Raw genomic sequence first — 25156 nt, 5'->3', positions numbered from 1 at the left:
TAAGAATGTCAAGGTTCTGTGTGGTTGCGTGTCTGATCCGGTCTGATTCACAGTTGAACCTGTGTAGGAACAGCAGCCTATCCCCTGTTTTAGAGGTCCTACAGCTGGCCGTGGTGGCTCTAGTACGGGCTTGGTATAATACCGAAGCAGGATTCTCATGTTCTAAAAAAATTGGATACATAATCTCCAGCTGATTTTTTTTTTGTCACCTCTGGAGCAGATGCGTAGGACTCTTGGGGTGCTTGGAGTGCACACTCATGTAGTGGAGCAAGGTGTTTCTGTCTGTTGGTTTTGAAAGAATTGTAGTAATGAGTGACCCATCTACATTCTTGATCATTACATAAAGATAGGTGATGTTATGTGTTGAAATCTCTGGATTGAAAACAATGCAGAAAATCCCATTAAAAAAATTAACAAATGCCAAGAAGTCTGGTTCACTGCCATCCCAATCCAGGAAAATATCATCTACGTATCTAAACCAGCACCTAACATGGTCAGGGAAAATAGTGGATGTTTAAATGTCACATTCCTCCATGTATTCAACAAGTACATTTGCAAAAGAGGGGGCTGCAGAGCTGCCCATAGCTGTGCCATGTATCAGGGAGTATTTTGTACCCTCGAATGCAAAAAGAGTTTTTCAATACAAAATGTAAATATTTGACCAAAAATTCAACTGGAGGATTCTGGATATTCGATCTAGATCGGAAATGTTTTACTGCTGCTAAACTGGCTGCATTGGGTATGCTGGTTTATAGAGATGATATATCCATGGTTGCAAGTCGCCAATTATCATCGAACGTCAGGATACTCACCAATTTGACCAGTTTGTCCGGAGCTTCTGGCCCCTACACCCCTGTTGAGTGCCCACACAGCAAGCAGTTTGCTATGGGGGCACCCAAGCCGAGCCGCAGCTTTGTGTGTCCATTCAGACACAAGCCCCTGTTCGTCCCCGCCCCTCTCTCTCCTCATTGGCTAACTGACTTTGAGTCAGGGTGTGGGTGGCTGATGTACTCATGCACCATTTTTGATGTGAATATAAGTTTTTTCAGAGTATAAACTGAGCAAGGTGTCCCCATTATACTCTTTCATCTTATTTTCGGTCTCCATGACACAACCGAGATGGTGTATAAGGTGAACTTGGCATTTATTATAACCTGGGTGTATTTGGTCTATTCAAAAATGGCCACAAATTACGTGATATTAGGTGGCCTAGATACCGCATACTATATAATCTCAGGAAGTGTAGCAAGATGGCGCCGCTTCTGATGACATCAGTATAGCGAATCGTGTAAGGCGGAGCTTCTACCACCATTCATTGTGTCACATCCTGCCGGGTCGGTGGAACACAGAGACACCCCGGACTTCCTGTTTGTCACACTTTCAAACACTGAACAAATGTAAGTGTATTTCCGCTCATGCAATGGAATAAAAAATGGAAAACAGTAGTGTGCTATGGGATGTAATTTCTTTCTGCATATTACTGAGGAGAAGGAGCAAATTGACTAAAGGAGAGGAACACATAGTGGATCGGAGTCCTGGTATACAGCAGATTAGCTGTGAAGGCGAGATACCCCCTTGAGGGGAGCACCTTTTGGTGAGTGCAATAGCATAAGAGGAGCACAGAGTGGAGCACCTGCACTGGATGTGTTACAAGCACGGATAAAAGAGCACCTGTCACTTTACTTGGAAAATGGTAGTGTTTCATTGTAGACACCTTGGGATCTTGTCATAATAAAAGGGAATAGTAGTTCATAGAAATATGGTGTCTTATTTACTAAAACAGTGAGGAGAAAAGTGCTTTTGGTAAAGTGTGGATACCAATATCTTTTACTGGTCTGACTAAAGAAATTTTGGTTACTTCAGGTTAATGCATTTTGCACTTAAACTGTTTATTAAAAGTCACTTAGCCCCTCATTTGAGCTATGCACCTCAGACCACTACCTACATGACATCTCTTATAATCTACCGCTAAGTATGGAGATGCATTTTGTTACCACTGCAGGTCTTCTGCAGTTTCTGAGATTTATACACGTGAAATCTAATCCCCCTCATTAGTGCAAACTGAGGAATCTGCCCATCCATCAAAAGGAGTAAGCTTTCTTCATTCATCTTAAAACAAAATAGCTAAAAATATAAAAAAATTATTCTGTCAGCAGCAAACAATCTAAATTCAAACGCTATGATTCTATAGCAGAAATTGGTAACTTTACCCAAAATAGCAAATCTTACTTGTTATTAAATATATTGGTGTTTTAAACTGACTTTAACCTAAATGGATTTTATTGCTTTCTTTGGTCTGCAAAATAACCTAAGACTACTCACATACATATTGGCACGCCTGGGCGAAGTGACGTTATCTTACGCCACTAGGCCGATGTGAGTGCACAGAACGTAAGAGTGACAGAGTGAAAACCGGGATCTGTGTGTGTAAACACACAGATCCCGGTTCTTTCAGGAGAGAGGAGACTGATCGTGTGTTCATACAATGTATAAACACCCATCTCTCTCTTCCCCTAGTTAGTCCCATTCCCCTACAGTTAGAACACAGTGAGGGAACACAGTTAACCCCTTGATCACCCCCTAGTGTTAACCACTTAATTAGTGCATTTTTATAGAACTAATCGCTGTATAATTGTCAATGGTCCCAAAAAAGTGTCAAAAGTGTCCGATGTGTTCGCTGCAATATCGCAGTCCCGATAAAAATCGCAGATCACCGCCATTTCTAGTAAAAAATAATAATAATAAAAATGACATAAATCTATCCCCTATTTTGTAGACGCTATAACTTTTGCGCGAATCAATCAATATACGCTTGTTGCGATTTTTTTACCAAAAATATGTAGAAGAATACACATCAGTCTAAACTGAGGAAAAATTATTATTATTTTTTTTTAAATGTGGGTTATTTATTATAGCAAAAAGTAAAAGAGAGTGTTTTTTTCAAAATTGTCGCTCTTCTTTTGTTTATAGCACAAAAAATAAAAACTGCAGAGGTGATCAAATACCACCAAAAAAAAAGCTCTATTTGTGGGAAAAAAAGGAAGTACATTTTGTTTGGGTCCAGCGCTACACGACCGAGAAATTGTCAGTTAAAGCGACGCAGTGCCGTATCGCAAAAAATGGCCTGGTCATTGAGCAGCCAAATCTTCCGGGGCTGAAGTGGTTAAAACTGATCATTAAGCACCTTTTCAATTTCAGCTTTAGCAAATTACAGTTCTTCTGTGTTTAGATTAACAAGACATTGTCACATTCCAACTTGCAGGCTTTCGTTGAGCCCCAATGCTCTTGTTCTTTTTACATACACTCCCCTAGTACGATAAGAGGTTTTGGTGCACTTCTTAAGAAAGTACGTGGCACCATATTTGTCCATTGATAAAATCATCTAATCTTTTCCACAGAGCCACTGACAGATGTGTATTACATGGCAGAAATGCCTGAAGCTATTGCTTTAGTATTAAATATCGGCAGCTGGAAATGCCTTTGACAAATGGCCTATATTGTTACAGCATTTTGTAAATGTTGCATGACAGCCCGTTTCTCCCATTACAGGTCACTACCTGGAAAATACAGTAAGGAGGAAGAAGAGGTGTCACACTGAAAGATAAGATCCACGCTTGGCAATGCTGGATAATAGCAGATGATTCATTAGTTTCACATGGATAGGGATCTTCTGGCTGGAAACCTTTTGCCAGACAATATCTTGTTTTGTTTAATAACTGATCACATAGGAAACACTTGGAAGTATGTCATACATGGTCACACTTTGGCACCTTGCTGTCTATGTTGACACCCATAGTATAGTTCTCTCACACTGTGCTTCTGTGGTTGAAGCCAAAGTTATCATGAATCTAGGGCCCAACTAAACATTTAGTTTAAATCAGCCAAATACATTTCAGATGCAAAAAAACTTGTTTAATGGCTTACAGTTTGATTTATTTCTAAAGCATCCAAATGGAAAAGGCCATCCCCTACCAGCAACTGCAAAGTGGTTGCCTTTCTTACTGTGGGGAAGCAGTGGTCTCATTGAAGAGGTCCAACACACTCCCTTTTGAGCCAGACCTATAGCTCTGCAATCATTAAAGCTCACATTCTCCACTGATTGGATAGCTCTGGCTTTGACTCAACAAGGGGTGCGTCGGATATCTGCAGAGAGAACACTGTGGCTAATGGTTAAAGTAAACAAACTAAAAGACTTTGCACATTTTTTGATGCACTGGAATATATTTAGCTAATTTAACATTTAAGGTTAATGGGCTTTAACAATGAATCCTACTACGAAATGTTCTGTTAATACAATCAAGACAATAAAGAGCCATGTGACATAACTATGGCTCTTTATGTAACTAAACCAAAAAATTACTATATAGTCTATTTATTCCTAAACATCAGTATAAGTTACATCGGTAGTTACATTCATTTCAGCAATAGTTAGTTGCCCTTAAAATGGTTGTAAACCCTTACATACCACTTTGACCTACAGGTAAGCCTAGATTAAGGCTTACCTGTAGGTGCAAGAAATATCCCCCTTACCTACACGGTTAAGGAGATATTTCCAAGAAAGACGGCACTGATGTCTACGACTTCCGTCACATGCGCAAGAGTTATGTCATCGCTGCTCCGGCCAGTCAGTCTGGGTATCATGGCGGCGACGGAAGAGGTGTCTGAGGACCACTGCGGGGGCTTTGTTCTCAGGTAAGTAATTCATAATGAGCTAGTATGCATATCAGAAAAACAAACACTCAGGGAGACAAGCAATCTCTAATGGGAACAGAAAAACAAACAAGGCACCTCTAAGTGCAGAAATATAAAACTTTTTAAATCCCCTAAAGGGGTTAAAAACACTTACAAGATGGTGGATGAAGCAGGCAAGTAGCAGGTAAGTGTGTCCAGAAGATGTTCCAGTGGAAGGGTAGTCCCAGTCTGATGATAAAGCTTTCACTTTCAGGTCACTGGCTGAAGAAGGAACCAATGAGCTGTTCCGAAACGCGTCACGCCTCTATAACACACTTCCTGTCCTCTTCCTGTTTGTGTCCCATGCTGGTTTTTGTCTCGCTTCCTCTGACATCATCCCCACGCTCCAGCACCACTGTGTTCCCTAAACACTCACAGCACAAGTTGGCTGTTATCTTGTGGACTTCCCTGGAAGCTTTATCATCAGACTGGGACTACCCTTCCACTGGAACATCTTCTGGACACACTTACCTGCTACATGCCTGCTTCATCCATTGCACTAGAATTATTGTTCTCGCTATAACATCGCGCCGATGCCTCACACGTTAGGTGGGAACACTGATTACACATGCGTGCGCAACTAATGTATGTGTTCTCTTCTGCGCGCGAGCACAGGGCGACGGGGCGATTTTTTTTTTCTTCTTCCTTTTTTTTTTTACACTGCCCCTTAAGTTTTATTTCACTTTTATTCCTATTACAAGGAATTTAAACATCCTTTAGAAATAAGGGATGATAGGGTCTCTTTATGGAGAGATATGGAGTCTATAAGACCCCAAATCTCTCAGTTTTTTGGGGTTTGTTATTTCCATCACTTTCAGTCTAGGTGACAATGATCACCAGGATAGGCAGTAAGGGTGAATATAACCAGCTGGGTCCCAGTCACCAATACAAATATGACAGTTAAATTTACCCTTGGCTTTACCTTTCAAAACTAACACACTTTAAATAGATTTTAAAGGCTCAACATTTTTTATCTTCATGCATTCTATGAGGATGAGGAGAATCAGGGCTGCTCTGTGCAAAACCTCAGCACAGAGCAGGTAAGTATGACATGTTTGTTTTTGTTTTGTTGTTGTTTTTTAAATTGCCTTTGATATCACTTTATCTCCAAACTGTAGTTAGCAAGGATTTGTGCCTCTTTTTATATGAAGAAGCAACTTGTTTACAGGCCAATTTCTGATACCTTTAAAAATGCTCTGTTATTATGTTTTTCCAAAGATACGCACTCTACTCAAAGAGTATCGTTGACATTGAGCAGTCTATATATATAGAGATATATATATCTCTATATAGAGATATATATCTCTATATATAAATAAATATATATATATATATATATATATATATATATATTTTTTTTTAAAGTGTATTCCTTCAAAAGTTTACAATTGCAGGTTATGTCTTAGTTGTAACAGGTAAGTGGACATCTTCCTACATGCCAGAAACACAAGTATGTCACATCTATCCCTAGCGCATGCTTTTCTTTAATACAAGTGTGTGGAAATGGTAAGGATGTAGGAAAGAAATAGCTCTGGTCAGCAGAAATGACAGTACTGCTCTCAACAATCTGGTATGAATGCCTGGCATCATACACAACACTGTCCTCGTTAATTATACATGCACATGTTATCTGTGCATCACAGTATCCACATGATGTTATGTATTGGTGCACATTCCATTATGTTTTGTAATGGAAAAAAATCCAGATCCTTAGATATTAATCATATAGGTTTTCTCACTGATACTGATAATTATAGGTCTGCATATTATTATTATTATTACATTATAGATACTAGGGATGGGGTTAAGGTTCACCACCACCGTGGGTTTTAGGTGAACCCTGTTTGTTGAGGGATCACATTTCCAGCAGACTAGAAAATACATTTTCTGGACAGCCGCACTCCAAACAAACGTAGCATTTATTGGTAAAATCAGGAAAAAGCACTACAAACCACAGCAACCAGGACAGTTCAGCTGACGCGTTTCACACTATACTTAGTGTTTAATCATAGCTGGTTATCATTATTATTACATTATAGATACTAGGGATGGGGTTAAGGTTCACCACCACCGCAGGTTTTAGGTGAACCCTGCTTGTTTAGGGATCACATTTCCAGCAGACTAACGGAATTTGTCAGACTAAATGGGGGCTCTTATATAAGCCAACTCCTCACTATTAAAGGGTTAAGTCACAGCAACCATAATGACAATGTACTTTAGCCGTCATACAGAAAGGTATAGGGCTTGTAGGTACTGGCACGTCTGTTAAAGTAGATGTAAACCCTAATGCCCTGTACACACGATAGGTTAGTCTGATGAAAACGGTCTGATGGATTTTCATCAGATAATATCATCAGATTTCATCATGATATTTGTGGCACTGTTTATTAAACACAAATAGCTAGATTCAAATAGACCGCTGCATCTTTTCAGCGGCGTAGCGCATCGTATTTACACTACTCCGCCGTAAGTTAGCTAGGTAAGTACTGTATTCACAAAGTACTTGCCTGCTAAGTTACGGCGGTGTATCATGAATAGGCTGGCGTAATCGCGCCGAATTCAAATGAGGATGTGGGGGGCGTGTTTTATGTAGATTAACTGTGACCCGACGTGATTAACGTTTTTTTTACGAACGGCGCCTTTGCCGTCCGTGTACATATCCCAATGTGCATTGCGGCGAAGTACGCCGCAAGGACGTATTGGTTTTGACGTGGACGGAAATTACGTCCAGCCCTATTCACGGACGACTTACGCAAACGACGTAAAATTTTCAAATTCCGACATGGGAACGACGGCAATACTTAACATTGACTAGGCCAGCTATTTGATGGAATAACTTTACACCTGAAAATGCCTTACGTAAATGGCGTATCTTTACTGCGACGGGCGCGCGTACATTCGTGAATAGGCGTATCTAGTGATTTACATATTCTACGCCGAGCGCAATGGAAGCGCCACCTAGTGGCCAGCCTAAATATTGCACCCTAAGATAAGACGGCGCAAGCCGTCGTTTCTTAGATAGGTTTAAGTGTATCTCTGTTTGAGAATACACTTAAACTTAGGACGGCGCAGATTCCGAGTTAGGTCGGCGTATCTACTGATACGCCGGCCTAACTCTATGTGAATCTAGCTAATATTGTCTGGGAAAAAATATAATACAATTTATTTTATTGCAAACACACATTTTTTGGTAAAATATAAAAGATGTGGTTGCATTGAGCAAATAGATACCAAACATGGCAAGTCTTAAAATTTTGCGTGCCCCTAATATCGTGAAAATACTGTTTACCATTATCAAAAGTATGAAAGTAAAGAAATAACCCAAATTTTGGGTTGTCCCCAGAGAAGTAATAGAGGGTGGAAATCTTCCAATTGGATTTGGAACACTAGACTTGGGGGTCCCCAGGGAATTCCCTTAATTTACAGGGTTTTACTCTCACTTCCTGTTAGGCTATGTGACAGGAAGTGAAGGGAAATCTCTGCAATGGGACACAGATAGCAAAAAAAAATCTGACAGGGGTTATAATCTTCCCTTGCTCTATCCAAAATGTCTATAGTTTTACTTGTCACAAGGGGTTAACAAATGCCAAGATAATACTATTGGGCAGGTACTGTAACAGTTACTCTTTGTGGAGTGTCTCCCATGACCACCATAGCATCTAACTGAGCAGAGATCTGTGGTGGTCATGCACTGTGAATGTGATCACTTTCACTTTAGAGTCAGGCGCTGTATGAAAAAAATGGAGCTATTGCAGTCATCAGCTTGTGCTTCACCCTTCACTCTTTGGACATACATAGTATGTCCAAAGAGCTGAACTAGTTAATTACAGTGCACAAAAATATTATTTTTGAGCTTACTGTGTGCCCTTAGTTAAAGGGGTTGTAAAGGTTCATGTTTTATTTTCTAAATAGGTTCCTTTAAGCTAGTGCATTGTTGGTTCACTTACCTTTTCCTTTGATTTCCCTTCTAAATGTTTTTTTTCTTTGTATGAATTTCTCACTTCCTGTTCATCCTCAGTAAGCTGTTCTGGCTGACTAACCCCCAGCCAGAAAGGCTCAGAAGATGGGAGCAACCTTACTGAGGAGAAACAGGAAGTGAGAAATTCAGACAAAGATTTTATTTTTTTTTAGAAGGGAACCAAGGAAAAGGTAAGTGAACCAACAATGCACTACAGTAGCTTAAAGGAACCTATTTAGAAAATAAGAAACAAACCTTTACAATCCCTTCAATTAGTTCCTATATTGACACAAATATGTAAATCTGAAATTATTGTTAAAAAAAAATAGTGATGCCAAGTAGGAAAATGTTAATGTGGGACTGCCCAGGCGATGAACTAGACCTTGACCTGGATTCCCCTCCCTCTACCCAGTGGTGGAATTTCAGCGACTCTGCCCATGCTCTAGGGGGCCCTTTGCGGCCTCTGTGGCAAGCAACTGCAAATACCCGCTGTTTGTCTTGAGCGCCAGCAATTACTAGAGAGTTTCAGTCTGTGTGGCCAGCAGGTTAGTTAGATACTGTGATGGAATACTAGGCACAGCCGCACACTCTGCACTCCTCTTCTGCACATACTACCCACTGCCATACGCTCCGCACTCCTCTCCTGCACATACTACCCACTGCCATACGCTCCGCACTCCTCTCCTGCACATACTACCCACTGCCATACGCTCCGCACTCCTCTCCTGCACATACTACCCACTGCCATACGCTCCGCACTCCTCTCCTGCACATACTACCCACTGCCATATGCGCCGCACTCCTCTCCTGCACATACTACCCACTGCCATACGCTCCACACTCCTCTCCTGCACATACTACCCACTGCCATACGCTCCGCACTCCTCTCCTGCACATACTACCCACTGCCATACGCTCCGCACTCCTCTCCTGCACATACTACCCACTGCCATACACTCCGCACTCCTCTCCTGCACATACTAACCACTGCCGCACATAAATCAACTGATCAATTTGTAGCAAATTTGTGTAGCAAGTCTCTAGCAAGAGCAAAGTTGCAGGGTGAAGTCTACATAAAAGCGCTGCAAGTCTACAGCCTGAAAATTTGCCACAGTGACCCCTGTGGTGGGATGACTATTGCACAACAAACCTGAACCAGAACTTGCAGCAGGCTTGCAGGATGTTTGCAAAGAAAGTTGATCTGAAGGCATGCAATGCGGACTTGCAATTATCCAACAAACTTGTGAAGCCTGGCAAGTCTAGCAATAGCTTAGCAAGTCATTTTCAAACTTGCAGCACAATTTCTTGCTATCTGGGTTTCTATTTTAGACACAAATATCTTTCATTTGTTTAATGAGTGGTTCGTGCTGTTTGTTCCTCTCCGCCATCTCTAAAGCATCAGCTCCTGCTTCCACCTTTATAATGCAGTCAGGGATTGAGTTCCATCGTTCTGTCTTTACCAGGAAGGTGTGTTTCTTGTTCCACCCTAATTGTTTCTGTTCTTGGCTGTGGCAGCATGTTTTATACCGGGTGTGGCATAAACCCACATGAAAGTGCTGCAGACCCATCTACCTTTCACAGCACACTTTTCCTAACAGTGTCTTCTGTACCTGTTCTGAACATCAATTATCAACCAATCCTCTGTCACTCCCACCAACCTGCTGGGAATCGCCTAGAATTTAAGCCCTGTAATTATCTGCCTTTTCAGTTCAAAATGCATTTCCCCTATACGGTATACTGATACAAAGCTAAAAAAAACTCATACGTAGTAAAAACCCAGAGGGTTTGTTCTGTACATATAACCTAATGGCAAAAATGCATACTTTAGAATTGGTAAGTATGGTGTGACGTTAACTAAATTAAGGGGCTCAGATCTGATGTATTCCTCCCAATGCTCTCTGATGGGAAAGAGGAACACACAAATTTTCAGGCAATAGACACACTCCTGCCACACCTACATGTGTACCTTATTTCACATAAAAATGATAAATCATAAGTATTTTACGATTAAAAGAAATTTTTATTTGAAGACATCTGCAACGGTCGGCATCAACGCAAAGAAAAATATTTTGTGCTGGCCATAGCAACAAAATAGTAAATTTTATACAGTTACAGACATTAGCCCTATAAAAAGATAAATATGTTACAAACAGGCAGAGAGGAATTTGGGTCCCAAAGAGGACTGTTCTTTGGAAGATATACAGAGTACAGGAGACAGTTGTGTCATGGTATACCCTTTAGGACTGTGTCACACTGGTGGTTCTGCCGTTGGTGCCGCTGGCAGATTCAGTAAAATGCAACTTCCACTTTCCCTAATGGATGTCACTAACTCAGTACAACCTGTATCGACATACATTTTTTTAATGTAATTTTTATTTGCCAAGAAATCACAAAGTAATATAAGCAAACAGAAAACAAAATAAAATAGAATAGAATTACAAAGAAGCTATAACATGCAATCTGATGGTACAAGTACCAAAATATGTTCCTAACGTTTCAAAAGCTTTGGGTAGTGATATATCTGATTTTAGAGATATTACTATGTTTAGTCTCAAAGCATGGAAGAATAGTATTGAAGGAGTTGTTTTGGCAGGAGGTTATTTATCTTAATGCATTCTATGCATTAAGATAACAAGCCTTCTGTGTGTAGCAGCCTCCCCAGCACCCCCTAATACTTACCTGAGCCCCCTCTCTGTCCAGCAATGCCCACAGTCCCTCAGTCATGCCTGACTCTCCCTCCTGATTGACTGGGACACAGCAGCGGCACCATTGGCTGGCACGGCTGTCAATCAAAGTCAGTTAGCCAATTAGGAGAGAGACGGGGCAGGGCCGAATGGCAGCTTTGTGTCTGAATGGACACACAGAGCTGCAGTTCGGCTCTGGTGTCCCCATAGTAAGCTGCTTGCTGTGGGGGTACTTGACAGGAGGGAGGGGCCAGGAGCAGCAAAGAGGGACGTGAGAAGAGAAGGATCTGGGCTGCCCTTTGCAAAATTACTGCAACAGAGCGGGTAAGCATAACATGTTTGTTATTTAAAAAAAAAAAAAAAATAGACTTTACAATCACTTTAAGATTGCTTTAGCAAGGAATTAATAGCAGGATGCTCATAAGAGCCACATGAAAAATTACATCAAATAAACAAACAAAAAAAAACAATTTAAGACGAACCACTACTAGTAAGTTGACAGATTTGTAGTATATGTTGTTAGAGAAACACTATTTAGTAAGCCATACATTGTTCTTAATGGGGTAATAGTTTAAATGCTGGGGTTGCCTTGTACATTTAGTTACTGATGGTAAATGTATTAATGTTACTAATTTAAAAAGTTAATTACTAAATATAACAACATGTATACTGTAACAATTGTAAGTCAGGTCAGTCAGTCAAGATTCCTTGTAAGTCAACACATATATATATATATATATATATATATATATATATATATATATACAATTGTGCTCATAGGTTTACATACCCTGGCAGAATTTATGATCTCTTGGCCATTTTTCAGGGAATATGAATGATAACACAAAAACTTTTCTTTCACTCATGGTTAGTGTTTGGCTAAAGTCATATATTATCAATCAACTCCGTTTACTATTTTTAAATCATAATGACAACAGAAACTACCCAAATGACCCTGATCAAAAGTTTACATACCCCAATTCTTAATACGGTGTATTGCCCCCTTTAACATCAATAACAGCTTGAAGTATTTTGTGGTATTTGTGGATGAGGCTCTTTATCTTCTCAGATGGTAAAGCTGCCCATTCCTCTTGGCAAAAAGCCTTTAAGTTCTTGTAAATTCTTGGGCTGTCTTGCATGAACTGCATGTTTGAGATCTCCCCAGAGTGGCTCAATGATATTAAGGTCAGGAGACTGAGATGGCCACACCAGAACCTTCACTATATTCTGCTGTTGCCAATGACAGGTCGACTTAGCTTGGGTTTTGGATCATTGTCATGTTGGAATGTCCACGTACGTCCCATGTGCAGCTTCCTGACTGATGAATGCAAATGTTCCTCCAGTATTTTTTGAGAACATACTGCCTTCATCTTTCCATAAATGTTGACCAAATTTCATTTTCCGTTGTAGCTCACACATCTAAAACATCAGCGATCCACCTCCATACCTTTCATCATAGGCCTTGTTGACTCATAACCAATTGTAGCATTTATGGTTGTCGCCAAAAAGCTAAATTTTGGTCTCATCACTCCAAATGACTTTGTGCCAGAAGGTTTGTCTATGTGCTGTTTGGCGTATTGTAAGTGGGATACTTTGTGGCATTTGCGTAGTAATGGCTTTCTTCTGGCGACTCGACCATTCAGTCCATCTTTCTTCAAGTGATTCCTTATTGTGCATCTTAAAACACCACATATTTTCAGAGAGTCCTGTATTTCACCTGAAGTTATTTGTGTGTTTTTCTGTGCATCACAAACAATTTTCCTGGCAGTTGTGGTTGAATCCGTAGTTGGTCTACCTGACCGTGGTTTGGTTTCAACAGGACTCCTCATTTTCCACTTCTTGATTATAGTTTGAACACCGCTGATTGGCATTTTCACCTCTTTGGATATCTTTTTTTATCCCTTTCCTCTTCTATACAGTTTAACTACCTTATCCTGCAGATCCCTTGAGAATTCCTTTGCTTTCCCCATATCTCAGAATCCAGAAACGTCAGTGCAGCACTGGATGAAAGATGCAAGGGTCTGTCAGGAGTCCAGAAAATCATTGACCTTTTATACACACAGATCACAGGTGAGGATGATTACCTTTAATAGCCATTCAAACCTCTTTGTTTCAACTTGTGTGCATGTTATCAGGCCAAAATCACCAGGGTATGTAAACTTTTGATCAGGGTCATTTGGGTAGTTTCTGTTATCATTATGATTTAAAAAGAGTAAACATAGTTGATTGATAATAAATGGCTTCAGTCATTCAGCCAAACACTAATCATGAGTGAAAGAAATGTTTTTGTGTTATCATTCATATTCTCTAAAAAATGGCCAAGAAATCATAAATTCTTTCAGGGTATGTAAACTTATGGGCAAAAAAGTATGTTTAACTGTCATGTAGTATAGCTATACACATGCTCTAAGTCTAATTCCGAATATATATTTTATATAGCTTGGATCCTTTATCCTCTCTATGGCTGTCTACTCAGTTATCTAGATCATTACTCCATGGGTGTCAATTACCACTATAACTATAGATAATATCTGATGGAAATGTAACAGGTATGTAATATGATTTATAACAGAAAAACGATTGTGAGGTTGCCAATACATTGTTGGATGCATAACACAAAGGATTATTCTATTTTGTTTATTTATATATATTGTTGTATGATTTGTTCACGTTATGAGTATATAAATATTTAAATATTCGGTTTGGCAAAACATGTCGAGATGGATTCATCAATTTTAACATGAACTACTGTATGAAATATGTGTCTGTCAAATGTATCAGTTTAACTAAATGGATTTTATTGCTACAAAATAAATAATGTTTTTATAACATAATTGGGTCTATTGTGTCACATCGGCTGTGTCTACAAGCATTACGGATAAGGATTTAATCAGTTGATGTTATGTTAAAGCTAAGATGCAAGCATTGGTTTGTGAGTATATTCACCACCGTCATTTATTATTCAGTAAAAACATGTATTAAGGATAATGTGATAGGCCTATGCGCCATCTGTGCTTTCCTATACTTGCAGTCAACTAGGACATCCCCAGTCTGTGGAAGGCAACGAGGAGTGCAGTATCCACATACATCAGGGATGGACTGGCCATTGAGACTTCAGAGAGTTTCCCGGTGGGCCGATGGCTCAGTGGGCCGGCTTCAGTGACAGCGGACCGCCGCCCCCCCTCCGCTCCTCTGTCTCTCCCTTCCCTCAGCACTCACCTCCTCTCCCTCCCCGCAGCGCTCACCTGGGGGGAACAAAGAAGCAGGGGGAGGACCAGAGGAGCAGGGACGATGACAGAAGAGCATGGGGAGGGGATAGACAGCTGACTCAACAGCTATGGCCTGGGAGTTTCTCACTTCTGCCTAATCTTGTCCCATAAGGGGGGGTACCGAACTGATTCTTTGCCCCGGGTGAAATAATGTCTAACTTTCCCACTGGTACTGCCTATAAGAGTACCAGCCGTTCTACTCTAATAAAGTAGAACGGCTAGTGAAGGGGGATGAAGTCCAGCTCTGTTTTAAGTGACCTGACAAAAGGACCCCAATTTACTTCCAATAGTTTATTTTTTCTTTCTTTTTTTTCTTCTTTTTTTTAAGTGTATCTCGGGACAAAGCCTTTTCTTTATAGTATTGGGTTAAGCAGTAATGGGTTCGATCTTTTTTCAAGATTTTAATGCTGTCTGAATCCCTATTGGGGAGATTCTTTACTAGTGACTATTTTTGCTGAAATGGAATGTGAAGGCCAATCCAAAATTTTTGAGGTGTCCCTAAAAAAAGAAGGTGAGAAGAAATCTTCTAATTGAGACACTTATTCTAGAGACAACTAGGGAAAACCCTCTGATAGGGTAGAGATTTCCACTACCTTCCTACTGTATATCTCTTTCCTAAATGCCGAAAAATCATGTTCAGGATGGGAACGTTTGGTCCGCGGGCCACAGGAAAACGCAAAATGCAGCCTCTGGTCCACGATTTTGCAGCGTTTTGCATTTTCCCATGGCCACGGTAATTGTAGGAAGGGTGTACATGAAGCCTACATGAAGGGGATTTTAACCCAAGAACTAAATTGTATAACCACAATTTAAATTAGTCCAAGCTGGAGTGGTGCACACTTAAAAGTCCTACTGTCTAAAGTCCCTGTGGTTAGACATCTGTATCCCCTTACAGCATAGGTGTCAAACACAAGGCCGCGGGCCGAATGCGGCCCTCCGTGCCATTTCATGTGGCCCGTGCACCTCTCCTGCAGCGACAGGAGAGCTCCAGCCCTCCTCTGGTCCTACTCCAGATCCTTACTTTCTGCTTTCAAGCAATGCATGCAGCTTCTTCCCAGCAGAAGCATAAAGAAAGGGGGATGCACTGTGATGTAAGGGAGAGTGGGGGATTTAACTTCTGATGGTGGGGTGGCTCTTGACATCTAATGTAAAGGTACAGATACAACTGGCCCTTTTGAGGGCAATCATAATGCTGATGCGGCCCACGATGAAATTGAGTTTGACATCTCTGTTACAGCCATTGTGTCACTTGTCTATTGCTTTTCTGTATATTTTTCATGGAGAAAGGTCACTGCGGGAATAAATATATAGAGAACTAACTTGGATCAGTAGCAGCAGCTTTGAGTTAGTAGGAGATTGACCCAAAATGGAGAAACCCATTATAGACAGCTTTGCTTGTAAATATTACGCCTTTCACCTTTCAGTAATGACAGTAGTATCATTAATTATGTGACTTGTGAATTTATTGAATTTAAAGCCTAATTTATATTTATCTATGGACTGTAGCCAAGCCTTTTTAAAGTGTTTTATAGCACATACATAAATATATAGATATATAATAAACACCCATTCTTGGCTTCGGTAGCTAAGCTAAATTCAGATCTCATAGAAAACTATAAAGAGAATGATCAGAACCTTCAGGGACAAAGTACGAGGATAAATGAAGGACGGGCCTTAGGTGGGGCCTTATGATAATGCAGATTTAACTCTTTTGATCTACGTGATTTATTGCCTTGTACTCCTCTCTGTAATTGTTTTTATATCATTACAACACTTTGCTGGCTAGAACAGAGCTTTTGTAAACTGTAGGACCTATAAGTACTGTAAGTGGTTAGAAGTTAGAACTAATAAAGAATCTACTAATATTAAAGCAATTTATTGTTACCTCCTAAAACTAAATTACAAGTTGGTTTATAGAAGAAAAATGTAACATTGATGGATAAACACTTAAATAATTTATATGGTAGGGGGCAATATTGCCCAGAAAACAGCTCTTTTCTTGTTTAGAAATCCCACCAATGAATATTAAAGCTGTCAAGTCTAATGAAAGCCAACAGAACAACTCCACAGCAAAGTAGAGCTTACCATAGCTAAAACAAAATGTGGCCAGTTCAACAGGGACCACTTAAACTTAAATTCATACGTGGGTGCCCCTGTTTGACAGAAATTGATAGTTAGATCAACTTTTATCAAACAGGAATGTTGGAAATTTGTTGTCGATCAGCGACTGCAGCCACTGATTAATGTATTCTGACAGTGGAGTCCTGCTGTCAGCATACACTGTCTCAGCATGGGAGATTCCTCCATCACCCATCTATGACCAGTTTTACATCAATGTGAAATTTAAAATTTCCTCTGAGTATGAGATTTTTACATACAAGTGGTGATTTTCTAAAGGAATTTTTTTACACTGGTCAAGAGAACCTTTAATTATTCAAGTATCTGATCAGGTTCAAGTGAAGAGTCTATCGCTTTTGTTTCTTTAAAGTAGATCCAAACCCAATTCCTAAAATCAGATATGATCATAAAGATAACCTCCAGTCAGATATAAAAGACACACATTTTTGCAGCTCTCTAATCATTCATACATCATTACATTTTTTTTTTAATGCAAGCAGTGCAGGTACCTGAATTTATCTTGCAATCAGCACAAATAACCAATTTGTTTTGCTGCAATGTGCTAGCAAGCAGCACACTAATTCTCAAAACTGAATAGACACTTTTTTCAAAAGTGGTTTTAATATTTTAAAACTTGCATCTTTCATTAAAAAATAATACCTAATAATCCTTCCATTAAGGTCATTATCCAGACACCTCCTGATATGGGGTGACAACAGTCTCCCAGTTGTGCTCCTGCACATCTCCCTGTTACATATGTCACATATGACCCCGGGGGGGACTCCAAGCAGCCACGCTGCGACACATTGCTCAGTTCACTGTTGGACCTGAGGCCCACGGTCGCAGCTGAGGCTATTGCATGTATATAGGAAGTGGTTGAAAGAGGCTAGAGGAGATCAGCAGCACTGAGAGAGGTAAACATAGTATTTTATGAATAAATTTGATTCACGTGGCCACACTGATCAGTACACTCATGCAGATGTATGTTTCCTTAGTGTACATTACTGTAGGACTGATGCAGTCCTGCAGTCTGTCTCCATTCTGAGCCATGCATTGGTCCTGCACAGATGGGAATGCGCATGAAGATCCATGCAGCTGTCCCCTGCCCTGCCATTGATTTAAATAGGCTGGCTGCATGTGCCTCCTGGGTGGATAAACATGGCCCTGTTTTTGGGTGTACTGATCATTCACCCCTGTGAATGAGTTCTTAGTTCTCTACTGTAAAGCGTAACTAAAGGTAAAAATACTTCAGTTCCTGCGGTCTGACACCTGCAAAGTCCTTGCGAAGTGCCGATCTTTGGCCTTCTTCATTGGCCAGCACAGGATGTCATTCCCACGTATGCCCAAGAGTGAAGTAATCACAACACAGATCAGCCAGTGTACATGCACAAGGGGATTGTGAATAGGCAGGTAAGTGTATTTTGTTACAGAAGAGAAAATGCCTATCTCTTCTGCAAAAAAAAACCCCTGCCTGATTCCATCCTGCTGGAATGTGTTTTGTATTATTCATGAAGAAAAACCATCTCATGGCATGAGCCAGTTATGTTTGCTTACATGGGTATTTGTATATATACCCCAAAAAGACCACATAGGGGGAAATCTGAAAATGTACTCCAGCGCGTTTCAACATTTTGTCTTCTTCAGGGGGCATTGCAAGAGAGTAATATTGCTAACAAAGTCCAATCCACAAATGACACCAGCATAAAGAAGAGATAAGAATTCAGGGGACATGTTGCCAATATGACCATTACTTGTCGCAGTATATCTCAGAGTGAATGGGATGTATGAGGATCTTGCCCAGTAATGTACCAAAAAATGATGTAGACAGGTCCAAGATGAGCAAATCTATGGACTAGAAGACTAAGAATCAATGAGCTGCACCTCAGGGGGAGTTCATGGGTGACATTCAGAGGAGCAATTACCCCATAATGGAGGAAAAAGTACCACTCCAAGAGACAGCATTGACCTAAGGCACGGCAGTCTTTCATTGCAATGAGCACCTCTCCTGTCTAACTTTATGGGATCTTTTTTTGCCTCAATTATGGGGTAATTGCTCCTCTGAATGTGACCCATGATCTCCCCCTGAGGTGCAGCTCATTGATTCTTAAGCTTTCAGTCCATAGATGTTTGCCAATCTTGGACCTGTCTACATCAGTTTTTTGGTACATCATTGAGAAAGATCTTCTTACATCCCATTCACTCTGAGATATACTGCAACATGTCCTGGTCATATTGGCAACTTGTCCCTTGAATTCTTCTCTCTCCTTTGTGCGGTATGTTTTCCCTGGGTCACTGGGGTGCTTCACTTGTGGATTGGCCATTGTTAGCATTATTAATCTACCCCCTCTCTTTCAATACACCCTGAAGAAGCCATATGTTGAACTGTGTTGAAGTGTATTTTCAGATTATTTGGGGGTGTCTATATAATATATGGCCTGGATTCACGTAACACTTACGCTGACGTATCTCCAGATACGCCGCGTAAGTGTCAATGTGCGCCGTCGTATCTATGCGCCGTGCCCATAGAACTAGATACGCCTGAAAATAGGCTTCCTCCGACCGACGTAACTTTCCTACGCCGGCGTATCTTGGGCGCATATTTACGCTGGCCGCCTCACTGCAAATATGCAAATGAGGGAGATACGCCGATTCACGAACGTACTTGCGCCCGTCGCAGAAATATACGCCGTTTACGTAAGGCGTACGTCGGGCGTAAAGTTATTCCACCTAAAGGAGGCGCATCCCATGCAAAGGTATGGACCACGGAACAGCCGTTGTATTTTACGTCATTTACGTAGGACTACGTGAAAAGGGATGGGCGTAGGTTACGTTCAGTGATTCGACGTATCTTAGGCATTCGTTCCTACGTGATTCTGAGCATGCGCACTGGGAAGCGTCTACGGGACGGCGCATGCGCCGTTCGTTCGGCCCATCATTTGCATGGGGTCACGGTTCATTTAAATGGATCACGCCCACCGTCCACCTACTTTGAATTAGGTGGGCTTACGCTGAATAATTTACGTTACGCTGGCACAACGTAGGGAGCAAGTGCTTTGTGAATACTCTGCTTGCCTCTCTGTGTTACGTCGGCGTAGCGCATAAGAGATGCGCTACGCCGGCAGAAAGATGCGCCGATCTACCTGAATCCAGCCCTATATATATATATCTCCGTGTATACAATTTATCTGCATGTGATCTACTTGCATAAGGGATTTACATGTTTTTAATATTTGTGTTTGTTTTTAATCACAATGTACGATAAAACATTTTTCTATTATATATGGTTGTAATATTCTCTTGGTGCCGGTAAAATCCTCTCCATTACTTTGTTTTTGCATTGATCATAGGGATCTGGCACCATGAGAAAGTTATGTTTGCTTGTTACCTGTTTGCAAGTTCACCATCTCTTCTTCTAGCTGAGAGTAACTGTCCTTTTCAGTTTCCATGTGATCTCATAAAAGAAAACTTGCTTCTGTAACATCCATCAGTGATTTCATTGGGAGGGTAGAATTATTTTTCTGTTGAAGAAAATGAAAAATAATCACTTTAGGGTAAAAAGAAAGAATTCTGCAGAAATATAAAATAACTGGGTTTAACCGTGAAAAGTTACTCAGGAAGTCTGAAAAATGATTTGAACTTACATTTGAATATCTTGAGAGTTAAAAATAAATCTAAAGCCAAAACTCACCATTCTATTAAAAACTAAATTTTTTTTTTTGCTTTAGGTATAATTCAAAGCAGTATTACAGCTTAACAAATTCTTGCTGTATATGTGGTGGCTGCATTAGTAGCTGTCAGAGACAATGCTGTCACATACCCATGCTACCAGCTCGCTTTGCCATAGGATTTTTAGTAATGTATCCTCAGCAGGGAGCATCGTTTAAGGGATGATAATATACCGCTTGACGATAATAAGTGGTTACCACCTGCAAAAGTGTAGAAAAAGTTTACTTATATTAGTCTACACAACTGCAAACTAAGATTCTCAGGGTCGGTTCACACCAGAAGGCAGTGCAGGAAACCTACGTTCAATGTGCATTTCCCGCACCCTTTTCAAAACGTACTGCAGTTTCGATCTGCAGTAAGTGTCAATATTAAGTTATTGACACCCAAAATGCAGGTAGCAAATGCAGTACGTTTCCAAAAGTGGTGCCTGCACTCCTTTTGGTGCAATGCATTTTGAATGGGCTGAAATCGCAACACTCAGGACTGCTTGTGAATCACAAAGGACTACATAGTGCGTTCCTGTGCGATTCCCGGTGTCACCCAGCCTTATACACACCCTTCTTCACACCCCTTTCCTCTAGACTGTATATATTAAGTATAACATAAGTGTACATACATATATGTAAACCCTCACCTTGTAAAACAACCCATTCAGCTTAAAACAGAAAATTAAATGCAAAACACTTAGGTATACATATAAAAATATATATTATTCCCCCCTCCCCTTTTTATAACTAGTCACATAACCACTCTTTTAAGTTGCATAAGGAGCTCAGAGAGGTAGGGGTGGAGAAACAGCAGCACACTGGTCTTCCTATTTAATGGCTATGTGGGGGAAGGGGGGGCAGTGGCATAGCATGGGGGAAGCAAACGGTGAGGTTACCCTGGGCGCAAAAGGGCCAGTGCCACCATAAGGCGGCCCAGGCAGCCGCTTAAGGGTGGGGCAGTAAAATCTATGTCCCCAGACACTTGCTGGGGATTTGGATTTTTAAAATACCTGTCTCCCCAGCAAGCAAACTAAAACTTCCACACTGTGCCCGGTAGAACAGAGGGTGCAGCATGGAGGTTTTAGTTTACCTGCCGTGTAACTGCTGTCACCAAGAAAGCAGGGAGAATGGATCCAAGCATGCAGAGGAGGGCAGAGCAGTGGGCCAATTCTGATATAGTGTGTGTGCAGACAGTGAGCACCACACTGTGCGAGGGGGGGGGGGGGCAGGCTGAAGGTGCCGGAAGTGATGGCTGTGGAGGAGATAAGGATGGAGAAGGCTCCCTGCTGGTTGCTGCAGCTGCCTCCGCCACCGGGTCCCCTGCAGGAGGACACAGCTAGCCCTCCTGTCCCTGGTGCTGCAGGACTGGTAAGAAGTGGGGGGATTGTGTGTGTGATGGGAGATGGGGGTATCTGAGGGTGTGATCAGAATGAAGGGATCTGGTGGAATATCTGGAGGTGTGATCAAAGTGGAGGGATGTGGGTGGGATCTGGGGGTGTGATCAGAGTGAAGGGATCTGGTGGGGGATCTGGGGGAGTGATCAGAATGGAGGGACCTGGTGGGGTATCTGGAGGTGTGATCAGAGTGGATGGATCTGGACATGTGATCAAAGTGGAGGGATCTGGAGGGGGTCTGGGGATGTGATCAGAATGGAGGGACCTGGTGGGGGATCTGGAGGTGTGATCAAAGTGGAGAGAAGGGGGGATATGGACGTATGATCAACGTGGAGGGATGGGGGGATCTGGGGGTGTGATCGGAGTGGAGGGATCTGGTGGGGGGACGGGGGTGTGATTAGAGTGAAGGGATCGGGAAGGATCTGCATGTGTGATCAGAGAGGGGGGATATGGGGGTGTGATCAGAGTGGAGGGATCTGGTGGGGGATCTTGGGGTGTGATCAGAGTGGAGGGAATTTGGGGTTTGATCAGAGTGGAATGAATCTGGGGGGGCTAAAAGTCCACTGGTTAGGGGGCGCAAATTACTTGCCTTGCCCCTGGGGGCGCTGGGGGAGAGCAGGCTGGGTTCCCAGCACAGCTAGAGAGCTGACACACTGTGTTCTCATGTCTAGTGTGGTCAGTGTTTTAACAGAAAAGCAGAGGGACTGGCAGGAACACCAGGGATTTCACATAATGGAAATTATACAAAAAGATCAGGATGCTTTTTCATACACGTCCATGGTACAGCAGGCACATATCAGGCATATAAAATGTTGAGGTAACATATTCTTTAAGTTCCTGCAGTTTCCTGATATTCAGTCACCAAGTGCTCAGATGGTCACGTAATCCAATGCTTTAGAAACCAAGACAATAGGCTCAGTTCCCCAATCTGTAACAATAGTTTTTGCCCAACAACTGTTATTTTCATAAAAAACAAAAAACAATGAATGCTGAAAATAACAGATGAAAACAACAATCTGTATGGCAAATGATAATTATATTAACATGACAACCTTCCACACTATTATAGTGAAGGGGCAGATCAACTTGGCGTTCTGACATATTATATTACAAATATCCAGATGCAAGACAACCATCAAGTAGCCGATTAAATATTTCTTTAAATTGGATATAAACTTAAAAAGTGCTGAAAGTGTATGTTGATATTAGGAATTTACTGTAGTGCTGATAGAAAATATAGTGCTATAAGGTGAAATCTGATAGTTACCTCCAGGAAATGTGTGTTTTATTTTGTACAAATAGATCAATCATATATCTGTCAAGTTTCTTGCTTTTATGATCTAAATAAAAACTGAAGCAAAAAAAAGTGGAATCATTGGCTGTACAAACCAGGTTGTTTCCTTGATTCATTTTCTAGTACAAATTAAAAGGTAATTGCATGTTAAAAATATCCATATACACTTTCACCTAAGAAACCCATTGCACCCATTTCTAAAAATCATAGCATAACAGGTATAGAGTTCCCACTGCCCAAGGCTAGAAAACCTGCAGAACTCACATATGTTGCATGTGTCAGGTCAATTTGTATGCTTTAAGTTTAATGTGTATGTATAGTTAAGCCAAAATTTTAAAATTTTGGATAGAGTAGAAAAAGATGAGACCTTTTTTTTGCTATACGTATTCTCCTTCTAATTTGAACTGGTGATCATTGTCACTAAAACAGAAAATGATGGGAAATCCAAAAATGTCGTCGCCAACAAGAGTTGAGGGTAAATCTTACAATGGGGCACTTGTTCCTCTTACTTCCTGTTTCATCCATAGGAATTGAAGTGAAAGGAAGTCTCCCCAAATGGACAAAGACCGCAAAACAATCAACTGACAGGGGGTGTTAACCCTTTACTTTACAGTCCAAAATAAAACAAAGTCTATACATACCATACCTATTAAGATAGCAATGGTCATTATCGTCTATGCCCAGGCCCAACACGTTTTCAGCATACAGTATACTTCTTCTCAGCTACCAATGGCATTCAAACCTGCTGTTAAATTCTAATGCCGCGTACACACGATCGGACATTCCGACAACAAAACCGTGTATTTTTTTCAGACCGAATGTTGGCTCAAATTTGTCTTGCATAAACACGGTCACACAAATTTTGTTGGAAATTCCAAACGTCAAGAACGCGGTCACGTACAACACTACGACGAGCCGTGAAAAATCAAGTTCAATGATTCGAAGCATGCGTCAAATTGATTAAGAGCATGCGTAGGACAATTGTGCATGGGAATTGGCTACAGATGATCGAAATTTCCGACAAGAACTTTTGCTGTCGGAAAAATTGAGAACCAGCTCTCAAACATTTGTTGTCGGAAATTCCGACAGCAAAAGTCCAATGGAGCCTACACAAGGTCGGAATTTCCGACCGTGTGTACGCAGCATAAGGCCCCATACACACTATTAGATTTTCTGCAGATTTCTGTCTTCAGATTTACCAAAACCATGTAGTGCAAGGGCCTGCCTGAGTGCATACATATTAAAACTCTAATGCCGCGTACACACGGTCGTTTTTTGGCATGAAAACAATGTCATTTAAAATCATCGTGTGTGGGCTTCACATTGTTTTTCGGCTTCTGAAAAGCGACAAAAAAAAATTCGAACATGCTGCATTTTTTAATGTCGTTTTTTAAAATGTCATTTTTCGGGTTATAAAAAATTATCGTGTGGGGGCTAAAACTACGTTTTAAACCCACGCATGCCCAGAAGCGAGTTATGAGACAGGAGCGCTCGTTCTGGTAAAACTACCATTCATAATGGAGTAAGCACATTCATCACGCTGTAACAGACAAAAAAGCGCAAATCGTCTATTACTTACAAGGAATCAGCTAAAAGCAGCCCAAAGGCAAATAGAACTTCCCCTACAGAGTGCCGTCGTACGTGTTGTACGTCACCACGCTTTGTTCATAATTTTTCAAAAACAATGGTGTGTGGGCAACGTCGTTTTTTGAACATGCTGAAAAATGACATTTTTTTTCATGCCGAAAAACGACCGTGTGTACGCGGCATTAAGATTTGACCTCATATTATATGGTTTTGGTAAATCTGAAGACAAAAATCTGCAGAAAATCTAATAATGTGTATAGGGCCTTAAGGACCGTTTGGATTCATGGATTTGGATTTATGCATTTTATGTAGCATTAGCAGATCCATTTTCATGTGTTATTGTGCAAGCCTTGTGTGTATTAGCAAGCCTTGGTTACTGCCTGCTAACCTTCTCCATTGTGAATTCTA

The 25156-nt window shown here is 41.0% G+C and overlaps 1 protein-coding gene across 3 annotated transcripts in view; it reads right to left on the bottom strand.

Moving 5' to 3' along the window:
• FOXN1 (forkhead box N1) overlaps nucleotides 1–25156 on the bottom strand; it is a 102569-nt gene that overhangs the window by 66652 nt on the left and 10761 nt on the right. For 2 of the 3 annotated variants that reach the window (XM_040338503.1, XM_040338506.1), the window contains exon 2: nucleotides 20146–20278. In XM_040338503.1, coding sequence (XP_040194437.1) covers nucleotides 20146–20206 — 61 coding nt within the window. In that variant the 5' untranslated portion in view covers nucleotides 20207–20278. Of the gene's footprint in view, nucleotides 1–20145; nucleotides 20279–23134; nucleotides 23219–25156 lie in introns of all 3 variants that reach the window. The other variant, XM_040338504.1, reaches the window with a different exon arrangement.

This window comes from Rana temporaria, chromosome 2, assembly GCF_905171775.1.
Source record: "Rana temporaria chromosome 2, aRanTem1.1, whole genome shotgun sequence".
Lineage (NCBI taxonomy): Eukaryota > Metazoa > Chordata > Amphibia > Anura > Ranidae > Rana > Rana temporaria.
Note: the sequence above shows the minus strand (reverse complement) of the source record. Positions and strands in the feature narration are given on the sequence as shown.